At 41.1% G+C, this 17,920-nt stretch overlaps 1 protein-coding gene across 4 annotated transcripts in view; it reads right to left on the bottom strand.

Moving 5' to 3' along the window:
- Positions 1-17,920, bottom strand: part of RABGAP1L (RAB GTPase activating protein 1 like) — a 544,030-nt gene that overhangs the window by 401,800 nt on the left and 124,310 nt on the right. For all 4 annotated transcript variants that reach the window (XM_034779149.1, XM_034779151.1, XM_034779152.1 and 1 more), the window contains exons 8-10: positions 17,377-17,443; positions 9,023-9,125; positions 7,561-7,727 (exon numbers count right to left, since the gene is read on the bottom strand). In XM_034779149.1, coding sequence (XP_034635040.1) covers positions 7,561-7,727; positions 9,023-9,125; positions 17,377-17,443 — 337 coding nt within the window. The remainder of the gene's footprint in view (positions 1-7,560; positions 7,728-9,022; positions 9,126-17,376; positions 17,444-17,920) is intronic.

Below are 17,920 nucleotides of genomic sequence, written 5' to 3'. Positions count from 1 at the left end.
TGAGGACAGACACATGTTCATTTTCATCATCTGAGTCAGATGCCCCCACCGGAAGGTTGATTTTCTTTTTTGGTGGTTTGGGTTCTGTAGTTTCCGCATCAGAGTGTTGTTCTTTTAAGACTTCTGAAAGCATGCTCCACACCTCGTCCCTCTCAGATTTTGGAAGGCACTTCAGATTCTTAAACCTTGGGTTGAGTTCTGTAGCTATTTTTAGAAATTTCACATTGGTACCTTCTTTGTATTTTGTCAAATGCTGTGAAAGTGTTCTTAAAATGAACACATGCTGGCTCATCATCCGAGACTGCCATAACATGAAATATATGCAGAATGCAGGTAAAACAGAACAGGAGACATACAATTCTCCCCGCAAGGAGTACAGTCACAAATTTAATTGACGCATTATTTTTTTTTTACGAGCATCATCCGCATGGAAGCATGTCCTCTGGAATGGTGGCCGAAGCATGGAAGGGGCATATGAACGTTTAGCATATCTGGCATGTAAATACCTTGCAATGCCGGCTACAGAAGTGCCATGAGAAGGCCTGTTCTCACTTTCAGGTGATATTGTAAATAAAAAGCAGGCAGCAGGATCTCCTGTCAATGTAAACAAACTTGTTTATCTTAAACAATAAGGAGTCCAGTGGAACCTTAAAGACTAACAGATGTATTTGGGCTTAAGCTTTTGTGGGTAAAAAAACACTTCTTCAGATGCATGGAGTGAAAATTACAGATACAAGCATAAATATACTGGCACATGAAGAGAAGGGAGTTACCTTAATGGCTACCCCTCTGATATTTGTTTAGCTTAGGGATTGGAAGAATAAGAAGTAGGACTGAGTGGACTTGTAGGCTCTAAAGTTTTACACTGTTTTGTTTTTGAGTGCAGTTATGTAATCAAAACAAAAATCTGCATTTGTAAGTTACACTTTCACAATAAAGAGATTGCATTTCAGTACTTGCAGATGAATTGAAAAATACTATTTCTTTTGTTTATCATTTTACAGTGCATATATTTGTAATCAAAAATAATAATATAAAGTGAGCACTGTGCACTTTGTATTCTGTTTTGTAATTGAAATCAATATTGACAATGTAGAAAAACATCCAAAAATATTTAATAAATGTCAATTGGTATTCTATTGTTATAAGCGCGATTAATCACGATTAATTTTTTTGAATTAATCATGGGAGTTTACTGTGATTGACAGCCCTAATATGAAGTTATGAGAATTGTGTTGTATGGTTGTCACTGAAACATGCTGTAATTTGGGGGATCAACCAGATATTAGCTCCCCAGAGGCAACAGCAAGGAAAGTAACCAACACCCAGGTGGGGTGTCAATCAACACAACAACCACTGTCCAGCAAGGGAGCTACAATGCAATGACTCACCTGCATGAGGCCACAACGGGGGAATTGCTCAACCTTGCTTGGAGATTCAGCAATGCCCACCCAGAGATGCCTGGACATGTGTTTTCCAAGCACGTGGACTGAGGATATAAAACCAAACACAGGGGGCCCATGTTGGGCCTTTCTCCTTCACCCACCTACGCTGCAAGCGACAAGGACACTCTGAAGACTCCAACTAAGGAGACTGGCCCAGATTTCAAGGGTGAAATCTGTATATTAAGGATTGCAATATCCAGTGGGGTGAGAAAAACTGCTTAGTCTAGTTGTTGCCCAGTCTAACAGGGTTGAGAGTTTAGATTGCGTGCTTATATTTTATTTCTTTTGGTAACCAACTCTGACTTTTTGCCTATCACTTCATATCACTTAAAATCTTTTTATAGTCAATAAATTTGTTTTACTGTTTATCTTTACCAGTGAGTTTGTATGAAGTGTGGGGCAAATATGCTCAGGTTTTGCAAAGGCTAGTGTATATCCACTTTCCATTGATGAAGAATGAACCAATTAATACATTTGCACTGCCCATCTTGAGCAGTGCAAGACAGTATATTTCTGGGGTACAGTGCTAGGAGCTGGGGGGATTTGGCTCAGGTGCCTTTCCCTGTGTGATTCATGAGTGGCTCTGGAAGCATTAATTCAATCTAGCTGGGTGTGGGGTCTCCACATGTGGTTGTGCTGAGTGATAGCACCTGGAGGGGTTTGCTGCTGGTCACTAGCAAGACATGAGAGAGATAGCCCAGGCTGGAGAGCGTTCAGGGGGCACAGCAGTCCCACAGTCCCAGGCTGCACCCTGGGGATCCCGTCACAACTGCCTTTTGAAGCAGCTTACCCTGAAACCCACAAGGGTAGAGGCAGTTCTTGATTTAGTCTTAAGTGTAGCACAGGGTCTGGTCCAAGAGATAAATATAACTGAACTGCTTGGTAATAGTGACCATAACATAATTAAAATTAACATCCTTACCAGGGAGAAAATACCAAACTAACCCACCACAGTCCCATTTAATTTCAAAAAGGAAAACACCACCAAAACAAGGAACCTAGTTAAAAGGAAACTAAATGGAACTGTGTGACAGGGTGGACTAGGCCCTGAGGCCCCTTGCTGGAAGCCTCAGGGTCTTGCCACACTCGTCCCAGTAAAGAACCGTGGAGAGGTCCTCCAAGCGGGCTAGAGTGGCTCCAGGGAAAGCAGCCAATCAGAGTGGCTTCAGGGAGCAGCCAATCAGGGACCAGGAGGAGAGCCCTATAAAAAGTAGCTGCCGAGACAGAGAGGGGCAGTTCCTTGCTGAAGCTAGACGAGTGCAGACAGTACTCCTGGCTGGCCAAAGGGAAATGCAGCACAATGGACAACTCAGTGCTAGTAAGGACTGGCTGGCTGGTGGGCCTGAACTTACAAGGGCCCTGAGCTAAGAGTAAGGTGTCAGGGAAGGCTGGGGAAAGGGGGAAGTGGCCCAGGGAACTGAAGGCACTTTTACTAAAGTGGAGCATGGCTGCTATTCTTAGGATCCCTGGAATGAGACTCAGTAGTTGGCGGACCCGAGTTCCCCCATAGGCCACTGGAGAAGGGCCTACAACTGGACAGCAGTAAACCCCCAGAAGGGGACTAAACTGTCAGGAGGCCCAGTTGGAGAACAGGGGTCAAAACAGACTAAAAGGGCAAAACCATTGCGTTCAGGGAGGAAGTCCTGGGGGTATGGCCCAATACCAAGGCTGGGACTGGTTTAAAGACCACAAACACACCCAACCAGAAGGGGGCACTCGCGAGAGGTGGGTGCCACACAGTGAAGTGCCTGCAAGCTGCATGGAAACTTTTTGAAAACACCATAGTAGAGGCTCTAATTAAATGTATTACGCCCCCCAAATAAGAAAAACAGTAAGAGCAGCACGAAAATGCCACCATGGCTAGACAGCAGAGTAAAAGAAGCAGTTAGAAGCAGAAAGGTATCCTTTAAAAATTGGAAGTCAGATCCTACTGAGGAAAATAAAAAGACCCAAAAAATCTGGTAAATCAAGTGTAAAAGTATAATTAGGCAGACCGAAAAAGAATTTGAAGAGTAATTAGCAAAAGACAAACTTAAAAAAAATTAAGCACATCAGAAGCAGGAAGACTACCAAACAGTCCATGGGGCCACTGGATGACCCATATGCTGAAGCAGCACTCAAGGAAGACAAGGCCATTGCAGAGAAGCTAAATTAATTCTTTGCATCAGTCTTCACTGAAGCGGATATGAGGGAGATTCCCACACACAAGCCATTCTTGTTAGGTGACAAATACACCTCTACCCCGATATAATGCTGTCCTCTGGAGCCAAAAAATCTCACCGCGTTATAGGTGAAACCACGTTATATCAAACTTGCTTTGATCCGCCAGAGTGCGCAGCCCCGCCCCCCCAAAGCACTGCTTTACCACATTATATCTGAATTCGTGTTATATCAGGTCGCGTTATATCGGGGTAGAGGTGTATGAGGTACTGTCCCAGATTGAGGTGTCAATAGAGGAGGTTTTGGAACAACATGATCAGTTAAATGGTAATAACTCAGCAGGACCAGATGGTATTCACCCAAGAGTTCTGAAGGAATTCAAATACGAAATTGCAAAACTACTATGTGGTGGTATGTAACCTAGCATTTAAATTAGCCTTCATACCAGATGACAGGAGAGCAGCGAAAATAACAATATTTTTTTTAAAAGGTTCCAGAGTAGATCATGGCAATTACGGGCCAGGACGCCAAACTTCAGTACCAGGCACATTGATAATTTTTGTTTTTTTACTATAGTTTCAACCAGACACACTGATGAACACAATATGTTGGGAAGAGTCAACATGGCTTTTGTAAAGGGAAATCATTACTCAGCAATCTACTAGAATTCTCTGAGGGTATCAGCAAACACTTGGACAAGCGAGATCCAGTGGATATAGTGTATTTGGACTTTCAGAAAGCCTTTGACAAGGTCCCTCACCAAAGGCTCTGAAGCAAAGTAAGTAGTCATGGGATAAGAGGGAAGGTACTTTTATGGATCAATAATTGGTTACAAGTTGAATAAATGGTCAGTTTTCATTATGGAGCGAGATAAATAGTAGGGTTCCCAAGGATCTGTACAGAGACCTGTGCTGTTCAACATATTCATCACAAATGATCTGGAAAAAGAGGTAAACAGTGAGGTGGCAAAGTCTGCAGATAATACAAAATTATTTAAGATAATTAAGTCCAAAGCTGACAGCAGAGTTACAAAAGAGATCTTACTGAATTGGGTGATTGGACAACAAAATGGCAGATAAAACTCAATATTGATAAGTGCAAAGTACGGTACATTGGAAAATATAATCCCAAATATACACACAAAATGATGGGAACAGTTATCACTCAAGAAAGATCGTGGAGACACTGCCGATAGTTCTATGAAAACATCCGCTCAATGTGCAACGGCAGTAAAAAAAACCTAACAGAATGTTAGGAACCATTAAGAAAGGGATGGATAATAAAACAGTGAATATCATAGTGCCATTACATAAATCCATGGAAAGCCTTTGAATACTGCATGCAGTTCTGGTGGTGCGATCTCAAAGAAATACATTAAAACTGGAAGTAGTACAGAGAAGGGAAACGAAAATGATTAGGGATCTGGAGCAACTTCCATATAAGGAGAGATTAAAAAGCCTAGGCTTGTTCAATTTAGAAAAGATATAACTATAAAATCATGAATGGTGTGGAGAAAGTGAATGTGAAGGGATAAATACCTTTCCTAACTCAAGAACTAGGGGTCACCCAGTGAAATTAATATGAGCAATGTTTAAAAACAAACATAAGGAAATATTATTTCACACAACACCCATTCAACCTGTCTTGCCCACATGCTCAGGGTTTAGCTGATCGTCATATTTGGAATTTTCCTCCAGGGCAGATTGGCAGAGGCTCTGGGGGGTTTTCGCCTTCCTCTGCAGCGTGGGGCGTGGATCATTTGCTGGAGAATTGTCTGCACCTTGAAGTCTTTAAACCATGGTTTGAGGACTTCAATAGCTCAAACATAGGTTAGGGGTTTATTACAGGAGTGGGTGGGTGAGATTCTGTGGCCTGCGTTGTGCAGGAGGTCAGACTAGATGATCATAATGGTCCCTTCTGACCTTAAAGTCTATGAGGTGTCCCAAAACCTCTGACTGCCAGATGGTGAGAGTGGACAATAAGGGATAGAACTCTCCATAATGTTTCTGTTCTGTCCATTCCCTCTGAAGCATCTGTCACTGGCCACTGTCGAACAACAGGATATTGGGCTAGATGGACCTTCAGTCTGACTCAGCATGACCATTCTTATGTTCTTATGACATTCATTCAAGCAGGCCATGAACTTTGCCAATTTTACAACTTTACCAGCAACATTCAAGAGGAGAAAAGGAGGCAAATTTCTCCACACACCAGAACCACCGGTATAGTCAGGTAAATTATCTCCTTCTATACATTAAAAAAAAAAAAAAAAAAAGCCACAGAGCAAGGTGAGGTTACAGCCCCATTACGTACAAGTTCATTGAATCAAGGAAAGATTCATTTCCTGATCCTTACTAATCAAATGGGTTTATCATTTTTGAAGGCTACCCACAAGAGTGTCAATGCATAAATTATGCATGTAAACTCCCCATTTTGTATGTGCAAATCAGGGTTACCCAAGTGTAAGTGTATCTGGCATGTGAAAATCCACAATTTACACATGCACTGGACTTTTTGCATGTATAGCTCATGCAGGTGCATTTTTAAACATTTGAGCTATGACTCGTGAAGACCAACTAGTGGCAGATATTAGAATATTTTTTCTTCTGTCACTACGTCAGTTTTAAAGTTTCTGCCCTCACTTTTGTGTTATATTTAGGGCCCTACCAAATTCACGGTCATGCAAAACACGTCACGAACCGTGAAATTTGGTCATTTGTGTGCTTTTACAGATTTCAAGGGGGAGACCAGCATTTCTCAAATTGGAGGTACTGATCCAAAAGGGAGTTGCAGGAGGGTTACAGTATTGCCATCCTTACTTCTGCGCTGCCTTCAGAGCTGGGCAGACAGAGAGCGGTGGCTGTTGGCTGGGCGCCCAGCTCTGAAGGCAGTACCCCACCAACAGCTGTGCAGAAGTAAGAGTGGCAATACCATACCATACCATGCCACCCTTACATCTGCGCTGTTGCTGGCAGCGGCTCTACCTTTAGAGCTGGGCTCCTGGCCAGCAGCTGTTGCTCTCTGGCCGCCCAAATCTGACAGCAGCACTGCCGCCAGCAACAGCAAAGAAGTAAGGGTAGCAGTACTGCAACCCCCCCTACAATAACACCAGCCCCCCAACTCCTTTGTGGGTCAGGACCCGTAGAGTTAACAATACTGTGAAATTAACCAAAATGGACTGTGAATTTGGTAGGGCCCTACACATAAATGACACTATATAAAATAATCTGAAGAATAAATGATGCTGTAATGAACTACAGTACTAGAGTGAGCTGTTGATATTTAAATATATAAAGATGCCTGCGTTGCTTTAATGTTAGAGCTACATTATTGTAAGTATACGTAGACATTTACCACTGCAACAGTGAGCAATTTAGAACTATATAGGAAGCTTCCAATTTAAGCATTTATAAAATGTGTAATGCCAGGGAATACAAACTCAAATGCCTAATGAATAATGGTTCTTTCATTGACTAGCATGAAAAGGAGTATTGGAGATTAAGCAAAGTGCATTTGTAACCAAGTTGGACCTGTGAACTCCAAAACATTTTAACAAAACAAATTAAATTCATGACTTTTATTTATTTTATGTGTGTTTACATATAAATAAAACTAGATAAAAGATAACACGATAAAATTAAGACTTTCAAAGGATTGACTTTTCTTCATTTTTAAACGCTATTCTTTATCGCCGTTACAAAGGTGGTGCTAGCCCATTGGAGGCCCTAAGCATGAATATTGTTCACCCCCAGCCCCCAAAACACAAAAAGTCAGCTGCTCAGAGCCCTAAGCAATTGCTTAGTCTGTTTATGCCTAGAGCCGGCTCTGCGCCATTATCAGGGGCCTTGGAAACATCTACAGAAACAAATAATTAAAAAGAGTAGACCTATTGCTCAGAAAGTCAATTTTTCCTAAAGAAAGGCAATTTTATTCTTATTAGAAAACACTGCTGTACCTGTTTTAGCTTCATGTAGAAAGTTTCTGTGAAGGTTTTTCTGCTGAAATACCAGAAACGCTCATTAGCTGGGTACACACGAACAACAGTCTCCAGCAAAAAGCGGACTGGCTCTACCACTTCAGTGACCACCATATCCACTGCCACAGTCATGTACACACGTTTATCTGGAACACAAAAATAAATTCACATTCACAAAAGTAGTCAGTCTCAAAAAGATAAAATTTCTCAAGGTACTCAGTAGTATTAAAAAAACACCACGGAAACAGATGGCTATTTAGGTCCAAATCCCTTCCTATTAAATCCATCTATTGATTCTGCAGCACATATTTCATTTCTGTTTTAGACCTTGTATATCCACATAGAATGAAATGCACAATAGCCAATGGGATATTCTCCTTTAATACCAAATAATTCTAGTAGTTCTCTCACACAAGTAAGCATTTGCAAGAATGGAGGCAAAATGTCTCATATGGGGTGAGGAGGGGGAGGGAATGAAGAAACTGTGGACCAGAGCCATGATCTGAGGTCAAATAACTGGAAAATTACACTGGATCAGGTCACAGATCTGAAGGTGTAATCTAATGCTGAAGTAGTGAGCTGTATTAGAGGCCATATACTCAAGTGTCAAGGCATCCCCTACATCATCCTCCATTTGTCCCAAGCCCCATTGGCACTTGGGTACAAAATGGATTAATGATGCCTATGCCTTGTAAGTTACAAATAAGACCCCTTAAGTATGTGATTTTACTGTTGCAGGAAACAGCTTTTAAAATAAGAGTTAGCTTTTAGTCATCAGGGATAGGATACAGAGCCGCAGGCAATAACAAATGCACTCAACTGGGATAGTTATGTGATCAGACTACAAATGGACAATGGAAAGAACGCAGTCAAGTCATGAACTGGAAAGTGTGTAGACTTGGCTCTTGCACAGCCAAGTCTACACTATGCTAGAAGTAACAAACTATATAACACTTTAAAAAAATCCAAGAATAAGAAAAATTATGCTGTCCTAGGAATCAATACTACATTGAAGGCCAAAATCAAGGTTTAAAAAAAAAAAAAAAAGGATAGGAGTTCCAGATTCAACCAAGCAGTAAAACAGGAACTATGCACAGTGAGGAAATGGCTCCTAAGTACCCTTGGGATTGAAAATTCTAATCCCCAGGGGAACATGCCTGTGACCTCACACACTGCTCTTCTACAGGACTCTGACCTGGCAGCAAGAACACATGCTAGTATGAGCAATTCTTTATGTTATATGTGTTTATACAGTTCCTCGCACAGTGAGGTTGTGACTGAGGCCTTTGGGGTTACCATGATGTTAATATTAAACTGAAATATACAGCATGGTGTCAGAGAGACAAAGACAGAGAACATTTATTAAATGAGGTTAAGTATTCTTTACCACACTAAATAATTACTAAGCAAGCAAAACAGCTTGTTAAAAAAAATCATTTACCTTTAGGTGTTTCCTCATTAAGTACTAGAAAAGTAGGTGCATTGGGATTCCACATTCCGGTAATTACATATGCTCTCCCATCACAGCTCTTTCCCATGGACTCCTAAGAATAAACACATGCATTATATGCATTACAGTGGCACCTAGAACCAATATTGGGGGCCCAGTTGTGCTAGGAATTGTACAGTGAGATAATCCCCTGCTTCAAAGAGCTTCAAATCTAAACAGTTAAGGTAGACAAGGTGGAAAAGGGATAGAACATACAAGCAAAGTGAACACAATAGCTTGAAACATTTCATTTATTTTCATTTAGTTCAATTATTTTTGGGGAGGGTGTCTCTGGCTTTATGCTTTACTGTTTTAGAGTGTGGGAATAGACGAACAAATGAAGGGAGAAGAGACAATGTAGGGAATGATGAGGGGAAGGCAGGGGAAGCAGACATGGGGGACAGGGTCAGGAAAACGACTGTGCAGGAGTAAAAACACCAATCAGCACAGGAGAGAAAGCATTCAGAGTGAAAACTAGGAAAACTCTCTGAGGAACTCATCAACATCCAAACTTCCAGGAGAGAGGGGAGGCAGAAATCTCTCACAGTGCAGCTGTACCTGTTGAACTTGCTTTGGTGTTTGCTGCTGGCTGATAGATTTGTATGTGCCACCACTGAAGTAGATTTCTTTGAGAATTAAACCTTAACTTTAGGGGCAAATGTCAGAACAACAAATAAATTAAATAAATTTTTTAAATTTTAAATTAAATAAATTAATGGAGATATCGCAACTCCTAGAACTGGAAGGGACCTTGAAAGGTCATTGAGTCCAGCCCCCTGCCTTCACTAGCAGGATCATGTACTGATTTTGCCCCAGATCCCTAAGTGGCCCCCTCAAGGATTGAACTCATAACCCTGGGTTTAGCAGGCCAATGCTCAAACCACTGCGCTATCCCTCCCCCCAAAACAGCACCCCTCCTTTCCCCCCACGTACATGCATGCACTAAAATCTCTGTTAATGTCTCCATGTTTGCACTAAAAAGACAATGCCATGAAGTGTCCCCCATTTCTAAAATAAATAAATAAATAAATAATCTTGGGAGAAATAAGTCTGAACACACAGTTATGTGTAGAGGCTATTGCCAGGTCTGTGGTCATATGCGTGCGAACACCAGACTCTTGAAGCCCTCCCTGTTTTATAACATCCCTTCATTACTCAGATCAAGAAGGGCCTTGCAGAATGGCCTCTCCAAGGATTTTGAGGAGAGAGGTATCTTCCATCCTACCTTAAATTTGTCAGGTGCTGGGTAATTAATCTGAGGTGCTCATTAGAGCTGAGTGAATAATTTATTCACTGAAAAAAAAACCTTTCAGGCAAACTGAAAGTATCTGCAAAGTCACTTTGAGTCTGTCAAATATTTCCAAAACATTCTGATTTTTTCCAGTCAAAATGGTTTGGTTTGACATGGTCAAAACCTTTCGATTTGTCAGGCTGCTGGTGGTGCCTTTTTTATAACCCACTGGGGCAGAGTCTCCTGGAAGGTACGAAACCTAGGTTCAATTTCTCCCTCTGCCCGTTGTTGAGCAGGGACTTGAACTTGGGCCTCCCGCATCCTAGGTGGGTGTCTTAAAAAGTTGACTATCGAGTCATTCTCACATACTTTCCCTAGCCCAATGACTATTAATTGCAACCATGGATGACTAAAAATTGCCAGTATGAACAACAGTGGAGAGAGCGAGAGACTCACAAGGGAATATTCCACAGCCCCATGACTAGGGCACTCTCCTGCAATGTGGGAGACTCGAGTTGAAATTCCCTCTCCCACTTCAGGCTGCAGGGCGAACTGAACTCTGGTCTGCTACATCCTGGGAAACTATCCTAATCACTGGACTAAAAGTTATAAGGAGGAAATGAGCACTCCCTGAACCCCACCAATTTTGTGAATCTAGACTTCCTCTGTTTGTGTTAAAATATAAGAACTGAAATGAAAGACATTGAGTTTGGTTGAACAAAATGTTTAACTTGACCCAGCTCGAATTTTTTTCTGATTTTTTAATACGCTGCAAATTACCAAAAAAAAAAAATTGTTTTCACTTCCACCTGACCCAAAACATGTTTTTTTGAGTTCTAGTGCTGAATTCTCCAAATAAACAGAAAAAGCACTCTTTAGAATATTAGTTTATTTGCTTAAGTATAACAAAGAGATTATGTGATGCAGTAGTTTAATGCAATGGGTTTCATTTCTGGACACCTGGATTCAAATCCTAGTTAAGATGATATATTAAAATACGTTTTATAGACCTGTTTCAGTAGACATTTGTCTACGTTACAAAGCAACCACAAAATTTAATAAAATTTGTTGTTCCATTTCCTAATCAAAGGATAGAACTGGAAAAGCAGATTTGTTCATATCAATACTGAGATGCACTAGCAGAGACATGTAGATAACTGGAGAAGACTGAGGGGGGACATTATAAAAGTAATCAAATATCTAAAAGGTTGTTATAAAAAGGATGGTGATAAGTTGGGGATAGTTTAGGTATACACCTCTACCTCGATCAGGGCTGGCTCTGGCTTTTTGGTCGCACCAAGCAAAAAAAAAAAAAAAAAACTTGGGGCGCGGCGGAAGGGGGGGGGGGGGGGAGGGGGGCTGGGGGAGGGGGAGGAAGGGAGCAGGCGGGAGAGAGAGAGAGAGAGAGAGAGAGAGAGAGAGAGAAGGGGGCGGCCAGGGCTACAGCAGGGGCAGAGCCACGCGGCCCCTCCCGCTGCGCCGCCTCCTGCCGCCAGGGCTCCGCTCCGGTCGGCGGGGAGGGAAGGAAGAGGACTGCCCTGCAGGGCGCTCTGGTTCTCCGCGCCGCCGCCCCATACAGGGCAGCCAGAGCGGAACAACAACAACAAAAAAAGCGGCCGTGCCGCCCTAGGATTGGGCAGAGTGCCGCCTCGAACAATCTGCCGTCCCAAGGACCAGCTTGCTCAGCTGGTGCCTGGAGCCGGCCCTGACCTCGATATAACTCTGTCCTCAGGAGCCAAAAAATCTTACCGCGTTATAGGTGAAACCGCGTTATATCGAACTTGCTTTGATCCACCGGAGTGCGCAACCCTGCCCCCTGGATCACTGCTTTACCGCGTTATATACGAATTCGTGTTATATCGGGTCACGTTATATTGGGGTAGAGGTTTATTTAATTATGTTTCAGCACAGGGCAATGGACTGGATGACCTGCTGAGGTCCCTTCCAGCCCTAAACATTTCTGTGATTCTGTAAGTGTGTCCACTATTTGCATACTCTGTGTTTGGCTCAAGCTAGTATCATTTAGTCCCTTGCTGTCATCAGTGTGACTTTAAAAAAAAAAAAAAAAACCTGAAAACAACAAACGGTTGTAGCAGGAATCTCATTAAGGAAAAAAACATGCTGCAGCAGGCCAGGAAGAAGAATCCTTTAAAGTGACTGAAGGTTTTGGATGTCAGTGAAGACAACAGGTGGTAGAGATCACTTCAGGGTGCATTACTCTGATCTTCAGAGGGAGTAAAATATATCCTCAACAACTGAGCCAAAGCTAACCCCTGAGATGTGCCAACATTCTGAAGTGTCTTTCACTGCACTGATGTGTCTTTTTGACTTGCTGGTATGGGACAACGTAGAATGCTTTGAAGATGTCAAAGCATCACTGGAAATTTTCAACTTGAGTCAACTTTCATTTGAGGAATATTACTTTTCCCATGAAAAAGAAAAGGAATGTTTTCCTCACTCCTAAAAATTACTTTACCATGAAGTCTTCAGGAATTATCTTTCATCCTGACAACTCACACTTTAGAAAAAGAGGGGTATTTAGTCAGGATCTAGGATTCTTGCTCCTTGACTGCTAGAGGGACATCCTAAAACAATTTAATGCCATCAACATTAATTGCTTGCTATGAAACACACCAGGATCAACTTGTCCTGATCAACCATTTTCTCACCTTACATAGGAAACCAGAGGGACATAAAAGGACTGGAAGTAAATCAAGGTTATTGTACTGATGCACAACACTTTACCAGTTCAAGTTAAGCACTTCTCGAAGATGTTGAGATTTCAATATTGTTGAACACTAATCAAAACTCAAAAAATTAAAATACTACAGAAACTATTAACTTGTATTTAACTTATAAACAACTCGCTACGGAGTGTACAATAGAAAAAGTTAAAAGTTGAAAAAGGTCAACTAGTAGTTAAGAGCAATGGCCACAATTTTAAGTTGTAATGAAGCAAATGAGGGGTTGAATGTTTCTAAGCATCTAGAAAAAGTCAGGTCACTTATTTAGATGTCTAAGTATGAATGTAGGTACCTGATTTTAATTACCCATACTTGAAAATTTTGGCTTATATACCTCGCATAATACTAAAAGGCCAGTTACTTCTAACAATTAAGTGTCAGCTCACAAAGCAAACTCCTCCAGTGTTAAAAGCAACTGATGGCTATAGGCTGAGACATCCTAATACAGTGAAACCTGCACAAAAGGACAACCTTCAATGGGCAACGTTTTGTCTTAAGCAACTACTTTAGACAATCTACATATGGTTTCTAGTACCCTTTTCCTCAATGTTTTGTTAAAATCCAAGGGCAAAATTTAGCCCTTCTTATAAATGGGTACAATTCCACTTACTTCAGTGGGACTGGCTCTGCTTATGGCAGGACTGATTTTGGCTGAGAAGCTCGGTGAATATTTTTTAGTGCTCATTTTGGCCATCAATTAAGTTAAGATAACTAGATCTCATGCTGTTGCTTGGACAGCCTAGACAGAGGCCACCAAATAGTTATGTACTTCCAGGATGTTCCATCCTGAACCAAATCTATTACAAGACAGTGTGACAGACATGGCAATTGCCTACGATTTCTTTGGGAGAGTTTACCGTATTAAGTTTATGTATCATTGTGGGCCAGTGATTGTATGTGGGAGGGTAATCATAGCCATTCATGAAATAAGAACAGTGTGGGGTGATCAGGCAAATTCAATCAAGGTGTAACACCTCCAGAGACACACCACCCCCTGAGGAGGCTCACCTACAATAGTTCAAACTGGATATTTTAGAGGCCAACAGACAAAAAAGATTTTTGGATAAATAGCCTAAGTTTAAACTGAGTCAAGACCTTCTTTCTGATCCAGCAAACAGACAGGATCTTCTGTCCAAAGGCACAACCTCAATTTTTAGGGAATGGTTGGAAGGACTGACACCAATCAGAGCTCTTGCGGAGATGGGGGAAAGTGATCTCTGATAAGCTTATTAAAAGAAAAAAGGAACCTACAAACATGCTAAATATATTTTCTTGATAATCTTTTATAAGATTATAAGAAAAAATGTGCTTGATTAGAAAAAGCTGTGTGGCAACTTAAACTATGGGCAATTATGCTGTTTATAGCCTCTGATGAGAAAAGCAAAGTGCAGACATGGGCCTGCTTAGTCAGTCTGCCTTGCTGGGGGAACTCTGCAGCCTGGGAAAACCCCAGTCAGGAGGGAGAGAAAGAGAGAGAAGCAGATCTCCACTCAAGATAGGTGATGGCTGGGGAGCCAGAAGTCTGAGGGTGGGTGACCTTGCTGGACCACGAAGAAGGAATACAGGTGCCGTTGCCCTGAAATGGGACAGTTAGAATGACTTTAAGGGACAGGTGTCTATTGACACCATTCAGCCATCGTGTTTTAGGTTTCCGAATGGTCTTTTCCATTCTGCTTTTACTGGGTCAAAAGTCAAACATGACTCTCACAGGGAAGTTGGTACGCATTCAAGAAAAATGACCATGCTACCTTAGAAAGCACTGGGCAACCATTTGAGAGAGCAGGACCTGTTTAGTTAGAAGACTGATCTCTTCATTTGACTTGAATTTCAACCATTAGATGTTTTCCAATCATTCAGAGATGTTTTATCTGAATGGTGTCCAATTTCTTTTCCATCTGGACAATGAGAGGCCATGTTTCAGACCCATAGGTCAGGATATTGACCACTGTATATACTCAGCTCCATCTCTCTACTTATCACAGTGTTTGGTTTTCAAAAGACATTCTTGATTAAGCAGCACCCCATTACTGATGAAACTTTTGCAGTGCAGGCTTCAAGTTCTTCTTTGATGCCACCCATGTTATCCACAATGAAGCTGAGGTAGGTGATGGCTCAACGCAGCCATATCAACTCGGTGGTTACCCACTAAGATGCTAGTGCCCACACCACATTCAAAGTCACCAGCTGGAAGAATTTTGGTTTTGATTCAGTTAATTTTCAGGCCAGCTTCTGCCGCTGAGCTTTCCAGGCTTTAAATGCCACAATAAACTTTTCCACTGATTTGGCAATTAGCAGATGTGACAAAGTGGGAATTTTCTGTAGTATTTTTGTGTGTCCTATGTGTACCTCAGTTTCCCCTCCATGGTGCACTGCTACCCAACTAGGGGAAAAGGATTAAATTTGCTCTCCAGGCAGACTAAGACACAGGTGTGTGTGCTATCTCCCTGTATAAGTGGAATGAAGAGTTCTTAAGGAATTGGTTGAAATCAACCCAGATCAACAAGAGGGCTGGAGAGACAATGCAAGCTCCAATGACTCATGGATTTCCAGCCTCTCAGCAGAAAAGCTGAGCAAAGACCCCAGCTGAAGAACAAAAGACAGACACTGGTGTTGACGGAATAGAAGTATGGGTTTAATGTCCTCAGAATATGTACTTGAACAAACAGTAAGTAAATATATTTTAGGATATACCTGGATGATGATAACCTCACTGACATCAGTTTTGCCAATGGAATAGCACTCTATTTGGCAATAGAATAGCACTCTATTTGGCAAAGAGGTAGCTGGGAGATTTCTCATTTGGGAACTGACTAACAAAGGGAGAGAGAACATGCGCACTAGCGCAAGTTTGATAATGGAGTTTGCTACAGCTTGGCTGGGGCTCTGGGCTGACCAGAATGGACTATGCTTTAACCTTAATTTTTCTATGCTAACCTAAGGACTTCTTATGCTGTGGTCCACTTGACTAAAATGCCACTGTTTTGATGCCACTACAAATACTGGGTGAGGTACACTCTTCAGGAACTAATGCACAAGTCTCTACCAGGAATATATCTCGGTTGGCTCACTGAACAGAGCTCACAATGTGAAGCCCCAAAGATTCAGTCTCAGGAGGTAGTGAGGCATCTGGGGCCTACCCTGAAGGAAGAGAGAGACCCCTTGGGGTCAGGCACATCGGAGGATTTCCTTCAAGAAATTGTTCTAAAGTTGGGGTCGTAGCCCTGATCCTGTAAATCTGGGACAGTGGTGGGCCTGCGGGGATCGAAGAGTGCTATTCCATTGGCAAAACTGATGTCAGTGAGGTTATCATCATCCAGGTATATCCTAAAATATATTTACTTACTGTTTGTTCAAGTACATATTCTGACGACATTAAGAGTTCTGGAGTGACAAGATATCCTTGCTGAACATCTGACCTAATTCAGAGGAAGGTAATTTGCTTCTCATTTACAAGAATGCAGCTCGAAGAGTCATCATAAAAGAGATGGAACACTATACAGCTCTTGTCAGAGATTAACATTTGACTTACTGAACATACAATCTGAATACACAATATATGTTGCTTCTAATATAGGTTTCTAAAATTTGAGGCATATGCACTGGATATACTCTAAGACCAAATAATTTGAAAATAAGAAGGAACAGAGGAGGGATTCTTTAAACAGCAGTGTCAGTCACATATGATAGATTAATGTCATGCTTTAAGTAAGTGACAACAAAACTCTTGAAGATGCAAATTATCTGACCTTTGCTAAATTTAGTAATCAAGTCAGACAAATGTAGAAAGCTCTACTTTATTTGCTAATTTGAGTGACCATTTTCTTTAAGCATAGATTTCCCCCCCCACCCCACCATAAAGGGACACTGTCAAGGTTTCAGAGTAGCAGCCGTGTTAGTCTGTATCCGCAAAAAGAAGAACAGGAGTACTTGTGGCACCTTAGAGACTAACGAATTTATTAGAGCATAAGCTTTCGTGGACTACAGCCCACTTCTTCGGATGCAAGGTTGGCATTTGAATACTTTTTTTTTCTTATCTTTGTATGTGAAGTCCACTTAATTCTTTTAGATACGCTTTCTTCCCCAGGATAACAATGTTTCATATGTTTTTATTTAATAAAACAAAATTCATGAACAGCTCTATAATAATAAACCAATATATGCATATAATGGAAGAAACATTTTGGTAAAGGACCAAATTTCAGCTTCAAGTTTCAAAGCTGGGATTTTAAAAGACTGAATTACAATGGGCACCCTGACAGTGTCCTTTTTAAAAAAAGGAGCAGAAAACTGCACCCCATAACCTCTAATTTGTTAGACAAGATGATTATTACCATATCAAGTAAATGCATGTCACTGTTCTTCACATTTCGACCTGGGCTTAACAGCATCCCAAAGCATCTGCAAAAGGTTTTTAAAAATTAAAGACATTAGAAAGTCATTGAAAAGTACAGCAATATCTTCTTGAGTGCACACAACACAGATTACCCACTATTTTCCCTTTAAGTAGAATCATTTTTACAGTAAATTACTGCTGGTGCTATGTTATCTCACACATTCAGAAAATGTCACCACGTATACCAGACATGGCCAAGAAATGGTCTACTGAAAAGATAAAGGCAAAATCAAGTATTAATTTCTGTTATGAACAGCCAACTCTTCTTGAATAAGTACAAAGCTTAAAGTATACAGTTTAAATGTTAAAACAGTTCAGATACACAGGAAGTATTTGAGACTAAACACGGTATTCAATATTTCACCACATCAAGGAATTATATATATATATATATATATATATATATATATATATATATATATATATATATATATAAAAAATTAACCTACTTCTATACAGAAGGACTAAATACTATTTCTAAT

Source organism: Trachemys scripta, chromosome 8 (assembly GCF_013100865.1).
Source record: "Trachemys scripta elegans isolate TJP31775 chromosome 8, CAS_Tse_1.0, whole genome shotgun sequence".
Taxonomy (NCBI): domain Eukaryota; kingdom Metazoa; phylum Chordata; order Testudines; family Emydidae; genus Trachemys; species Trachemys scripta.
Note: the sequence above shows the minus strand (reverse complement) of the source record. Positions and strands in the feature narration are given on the sequence as shown.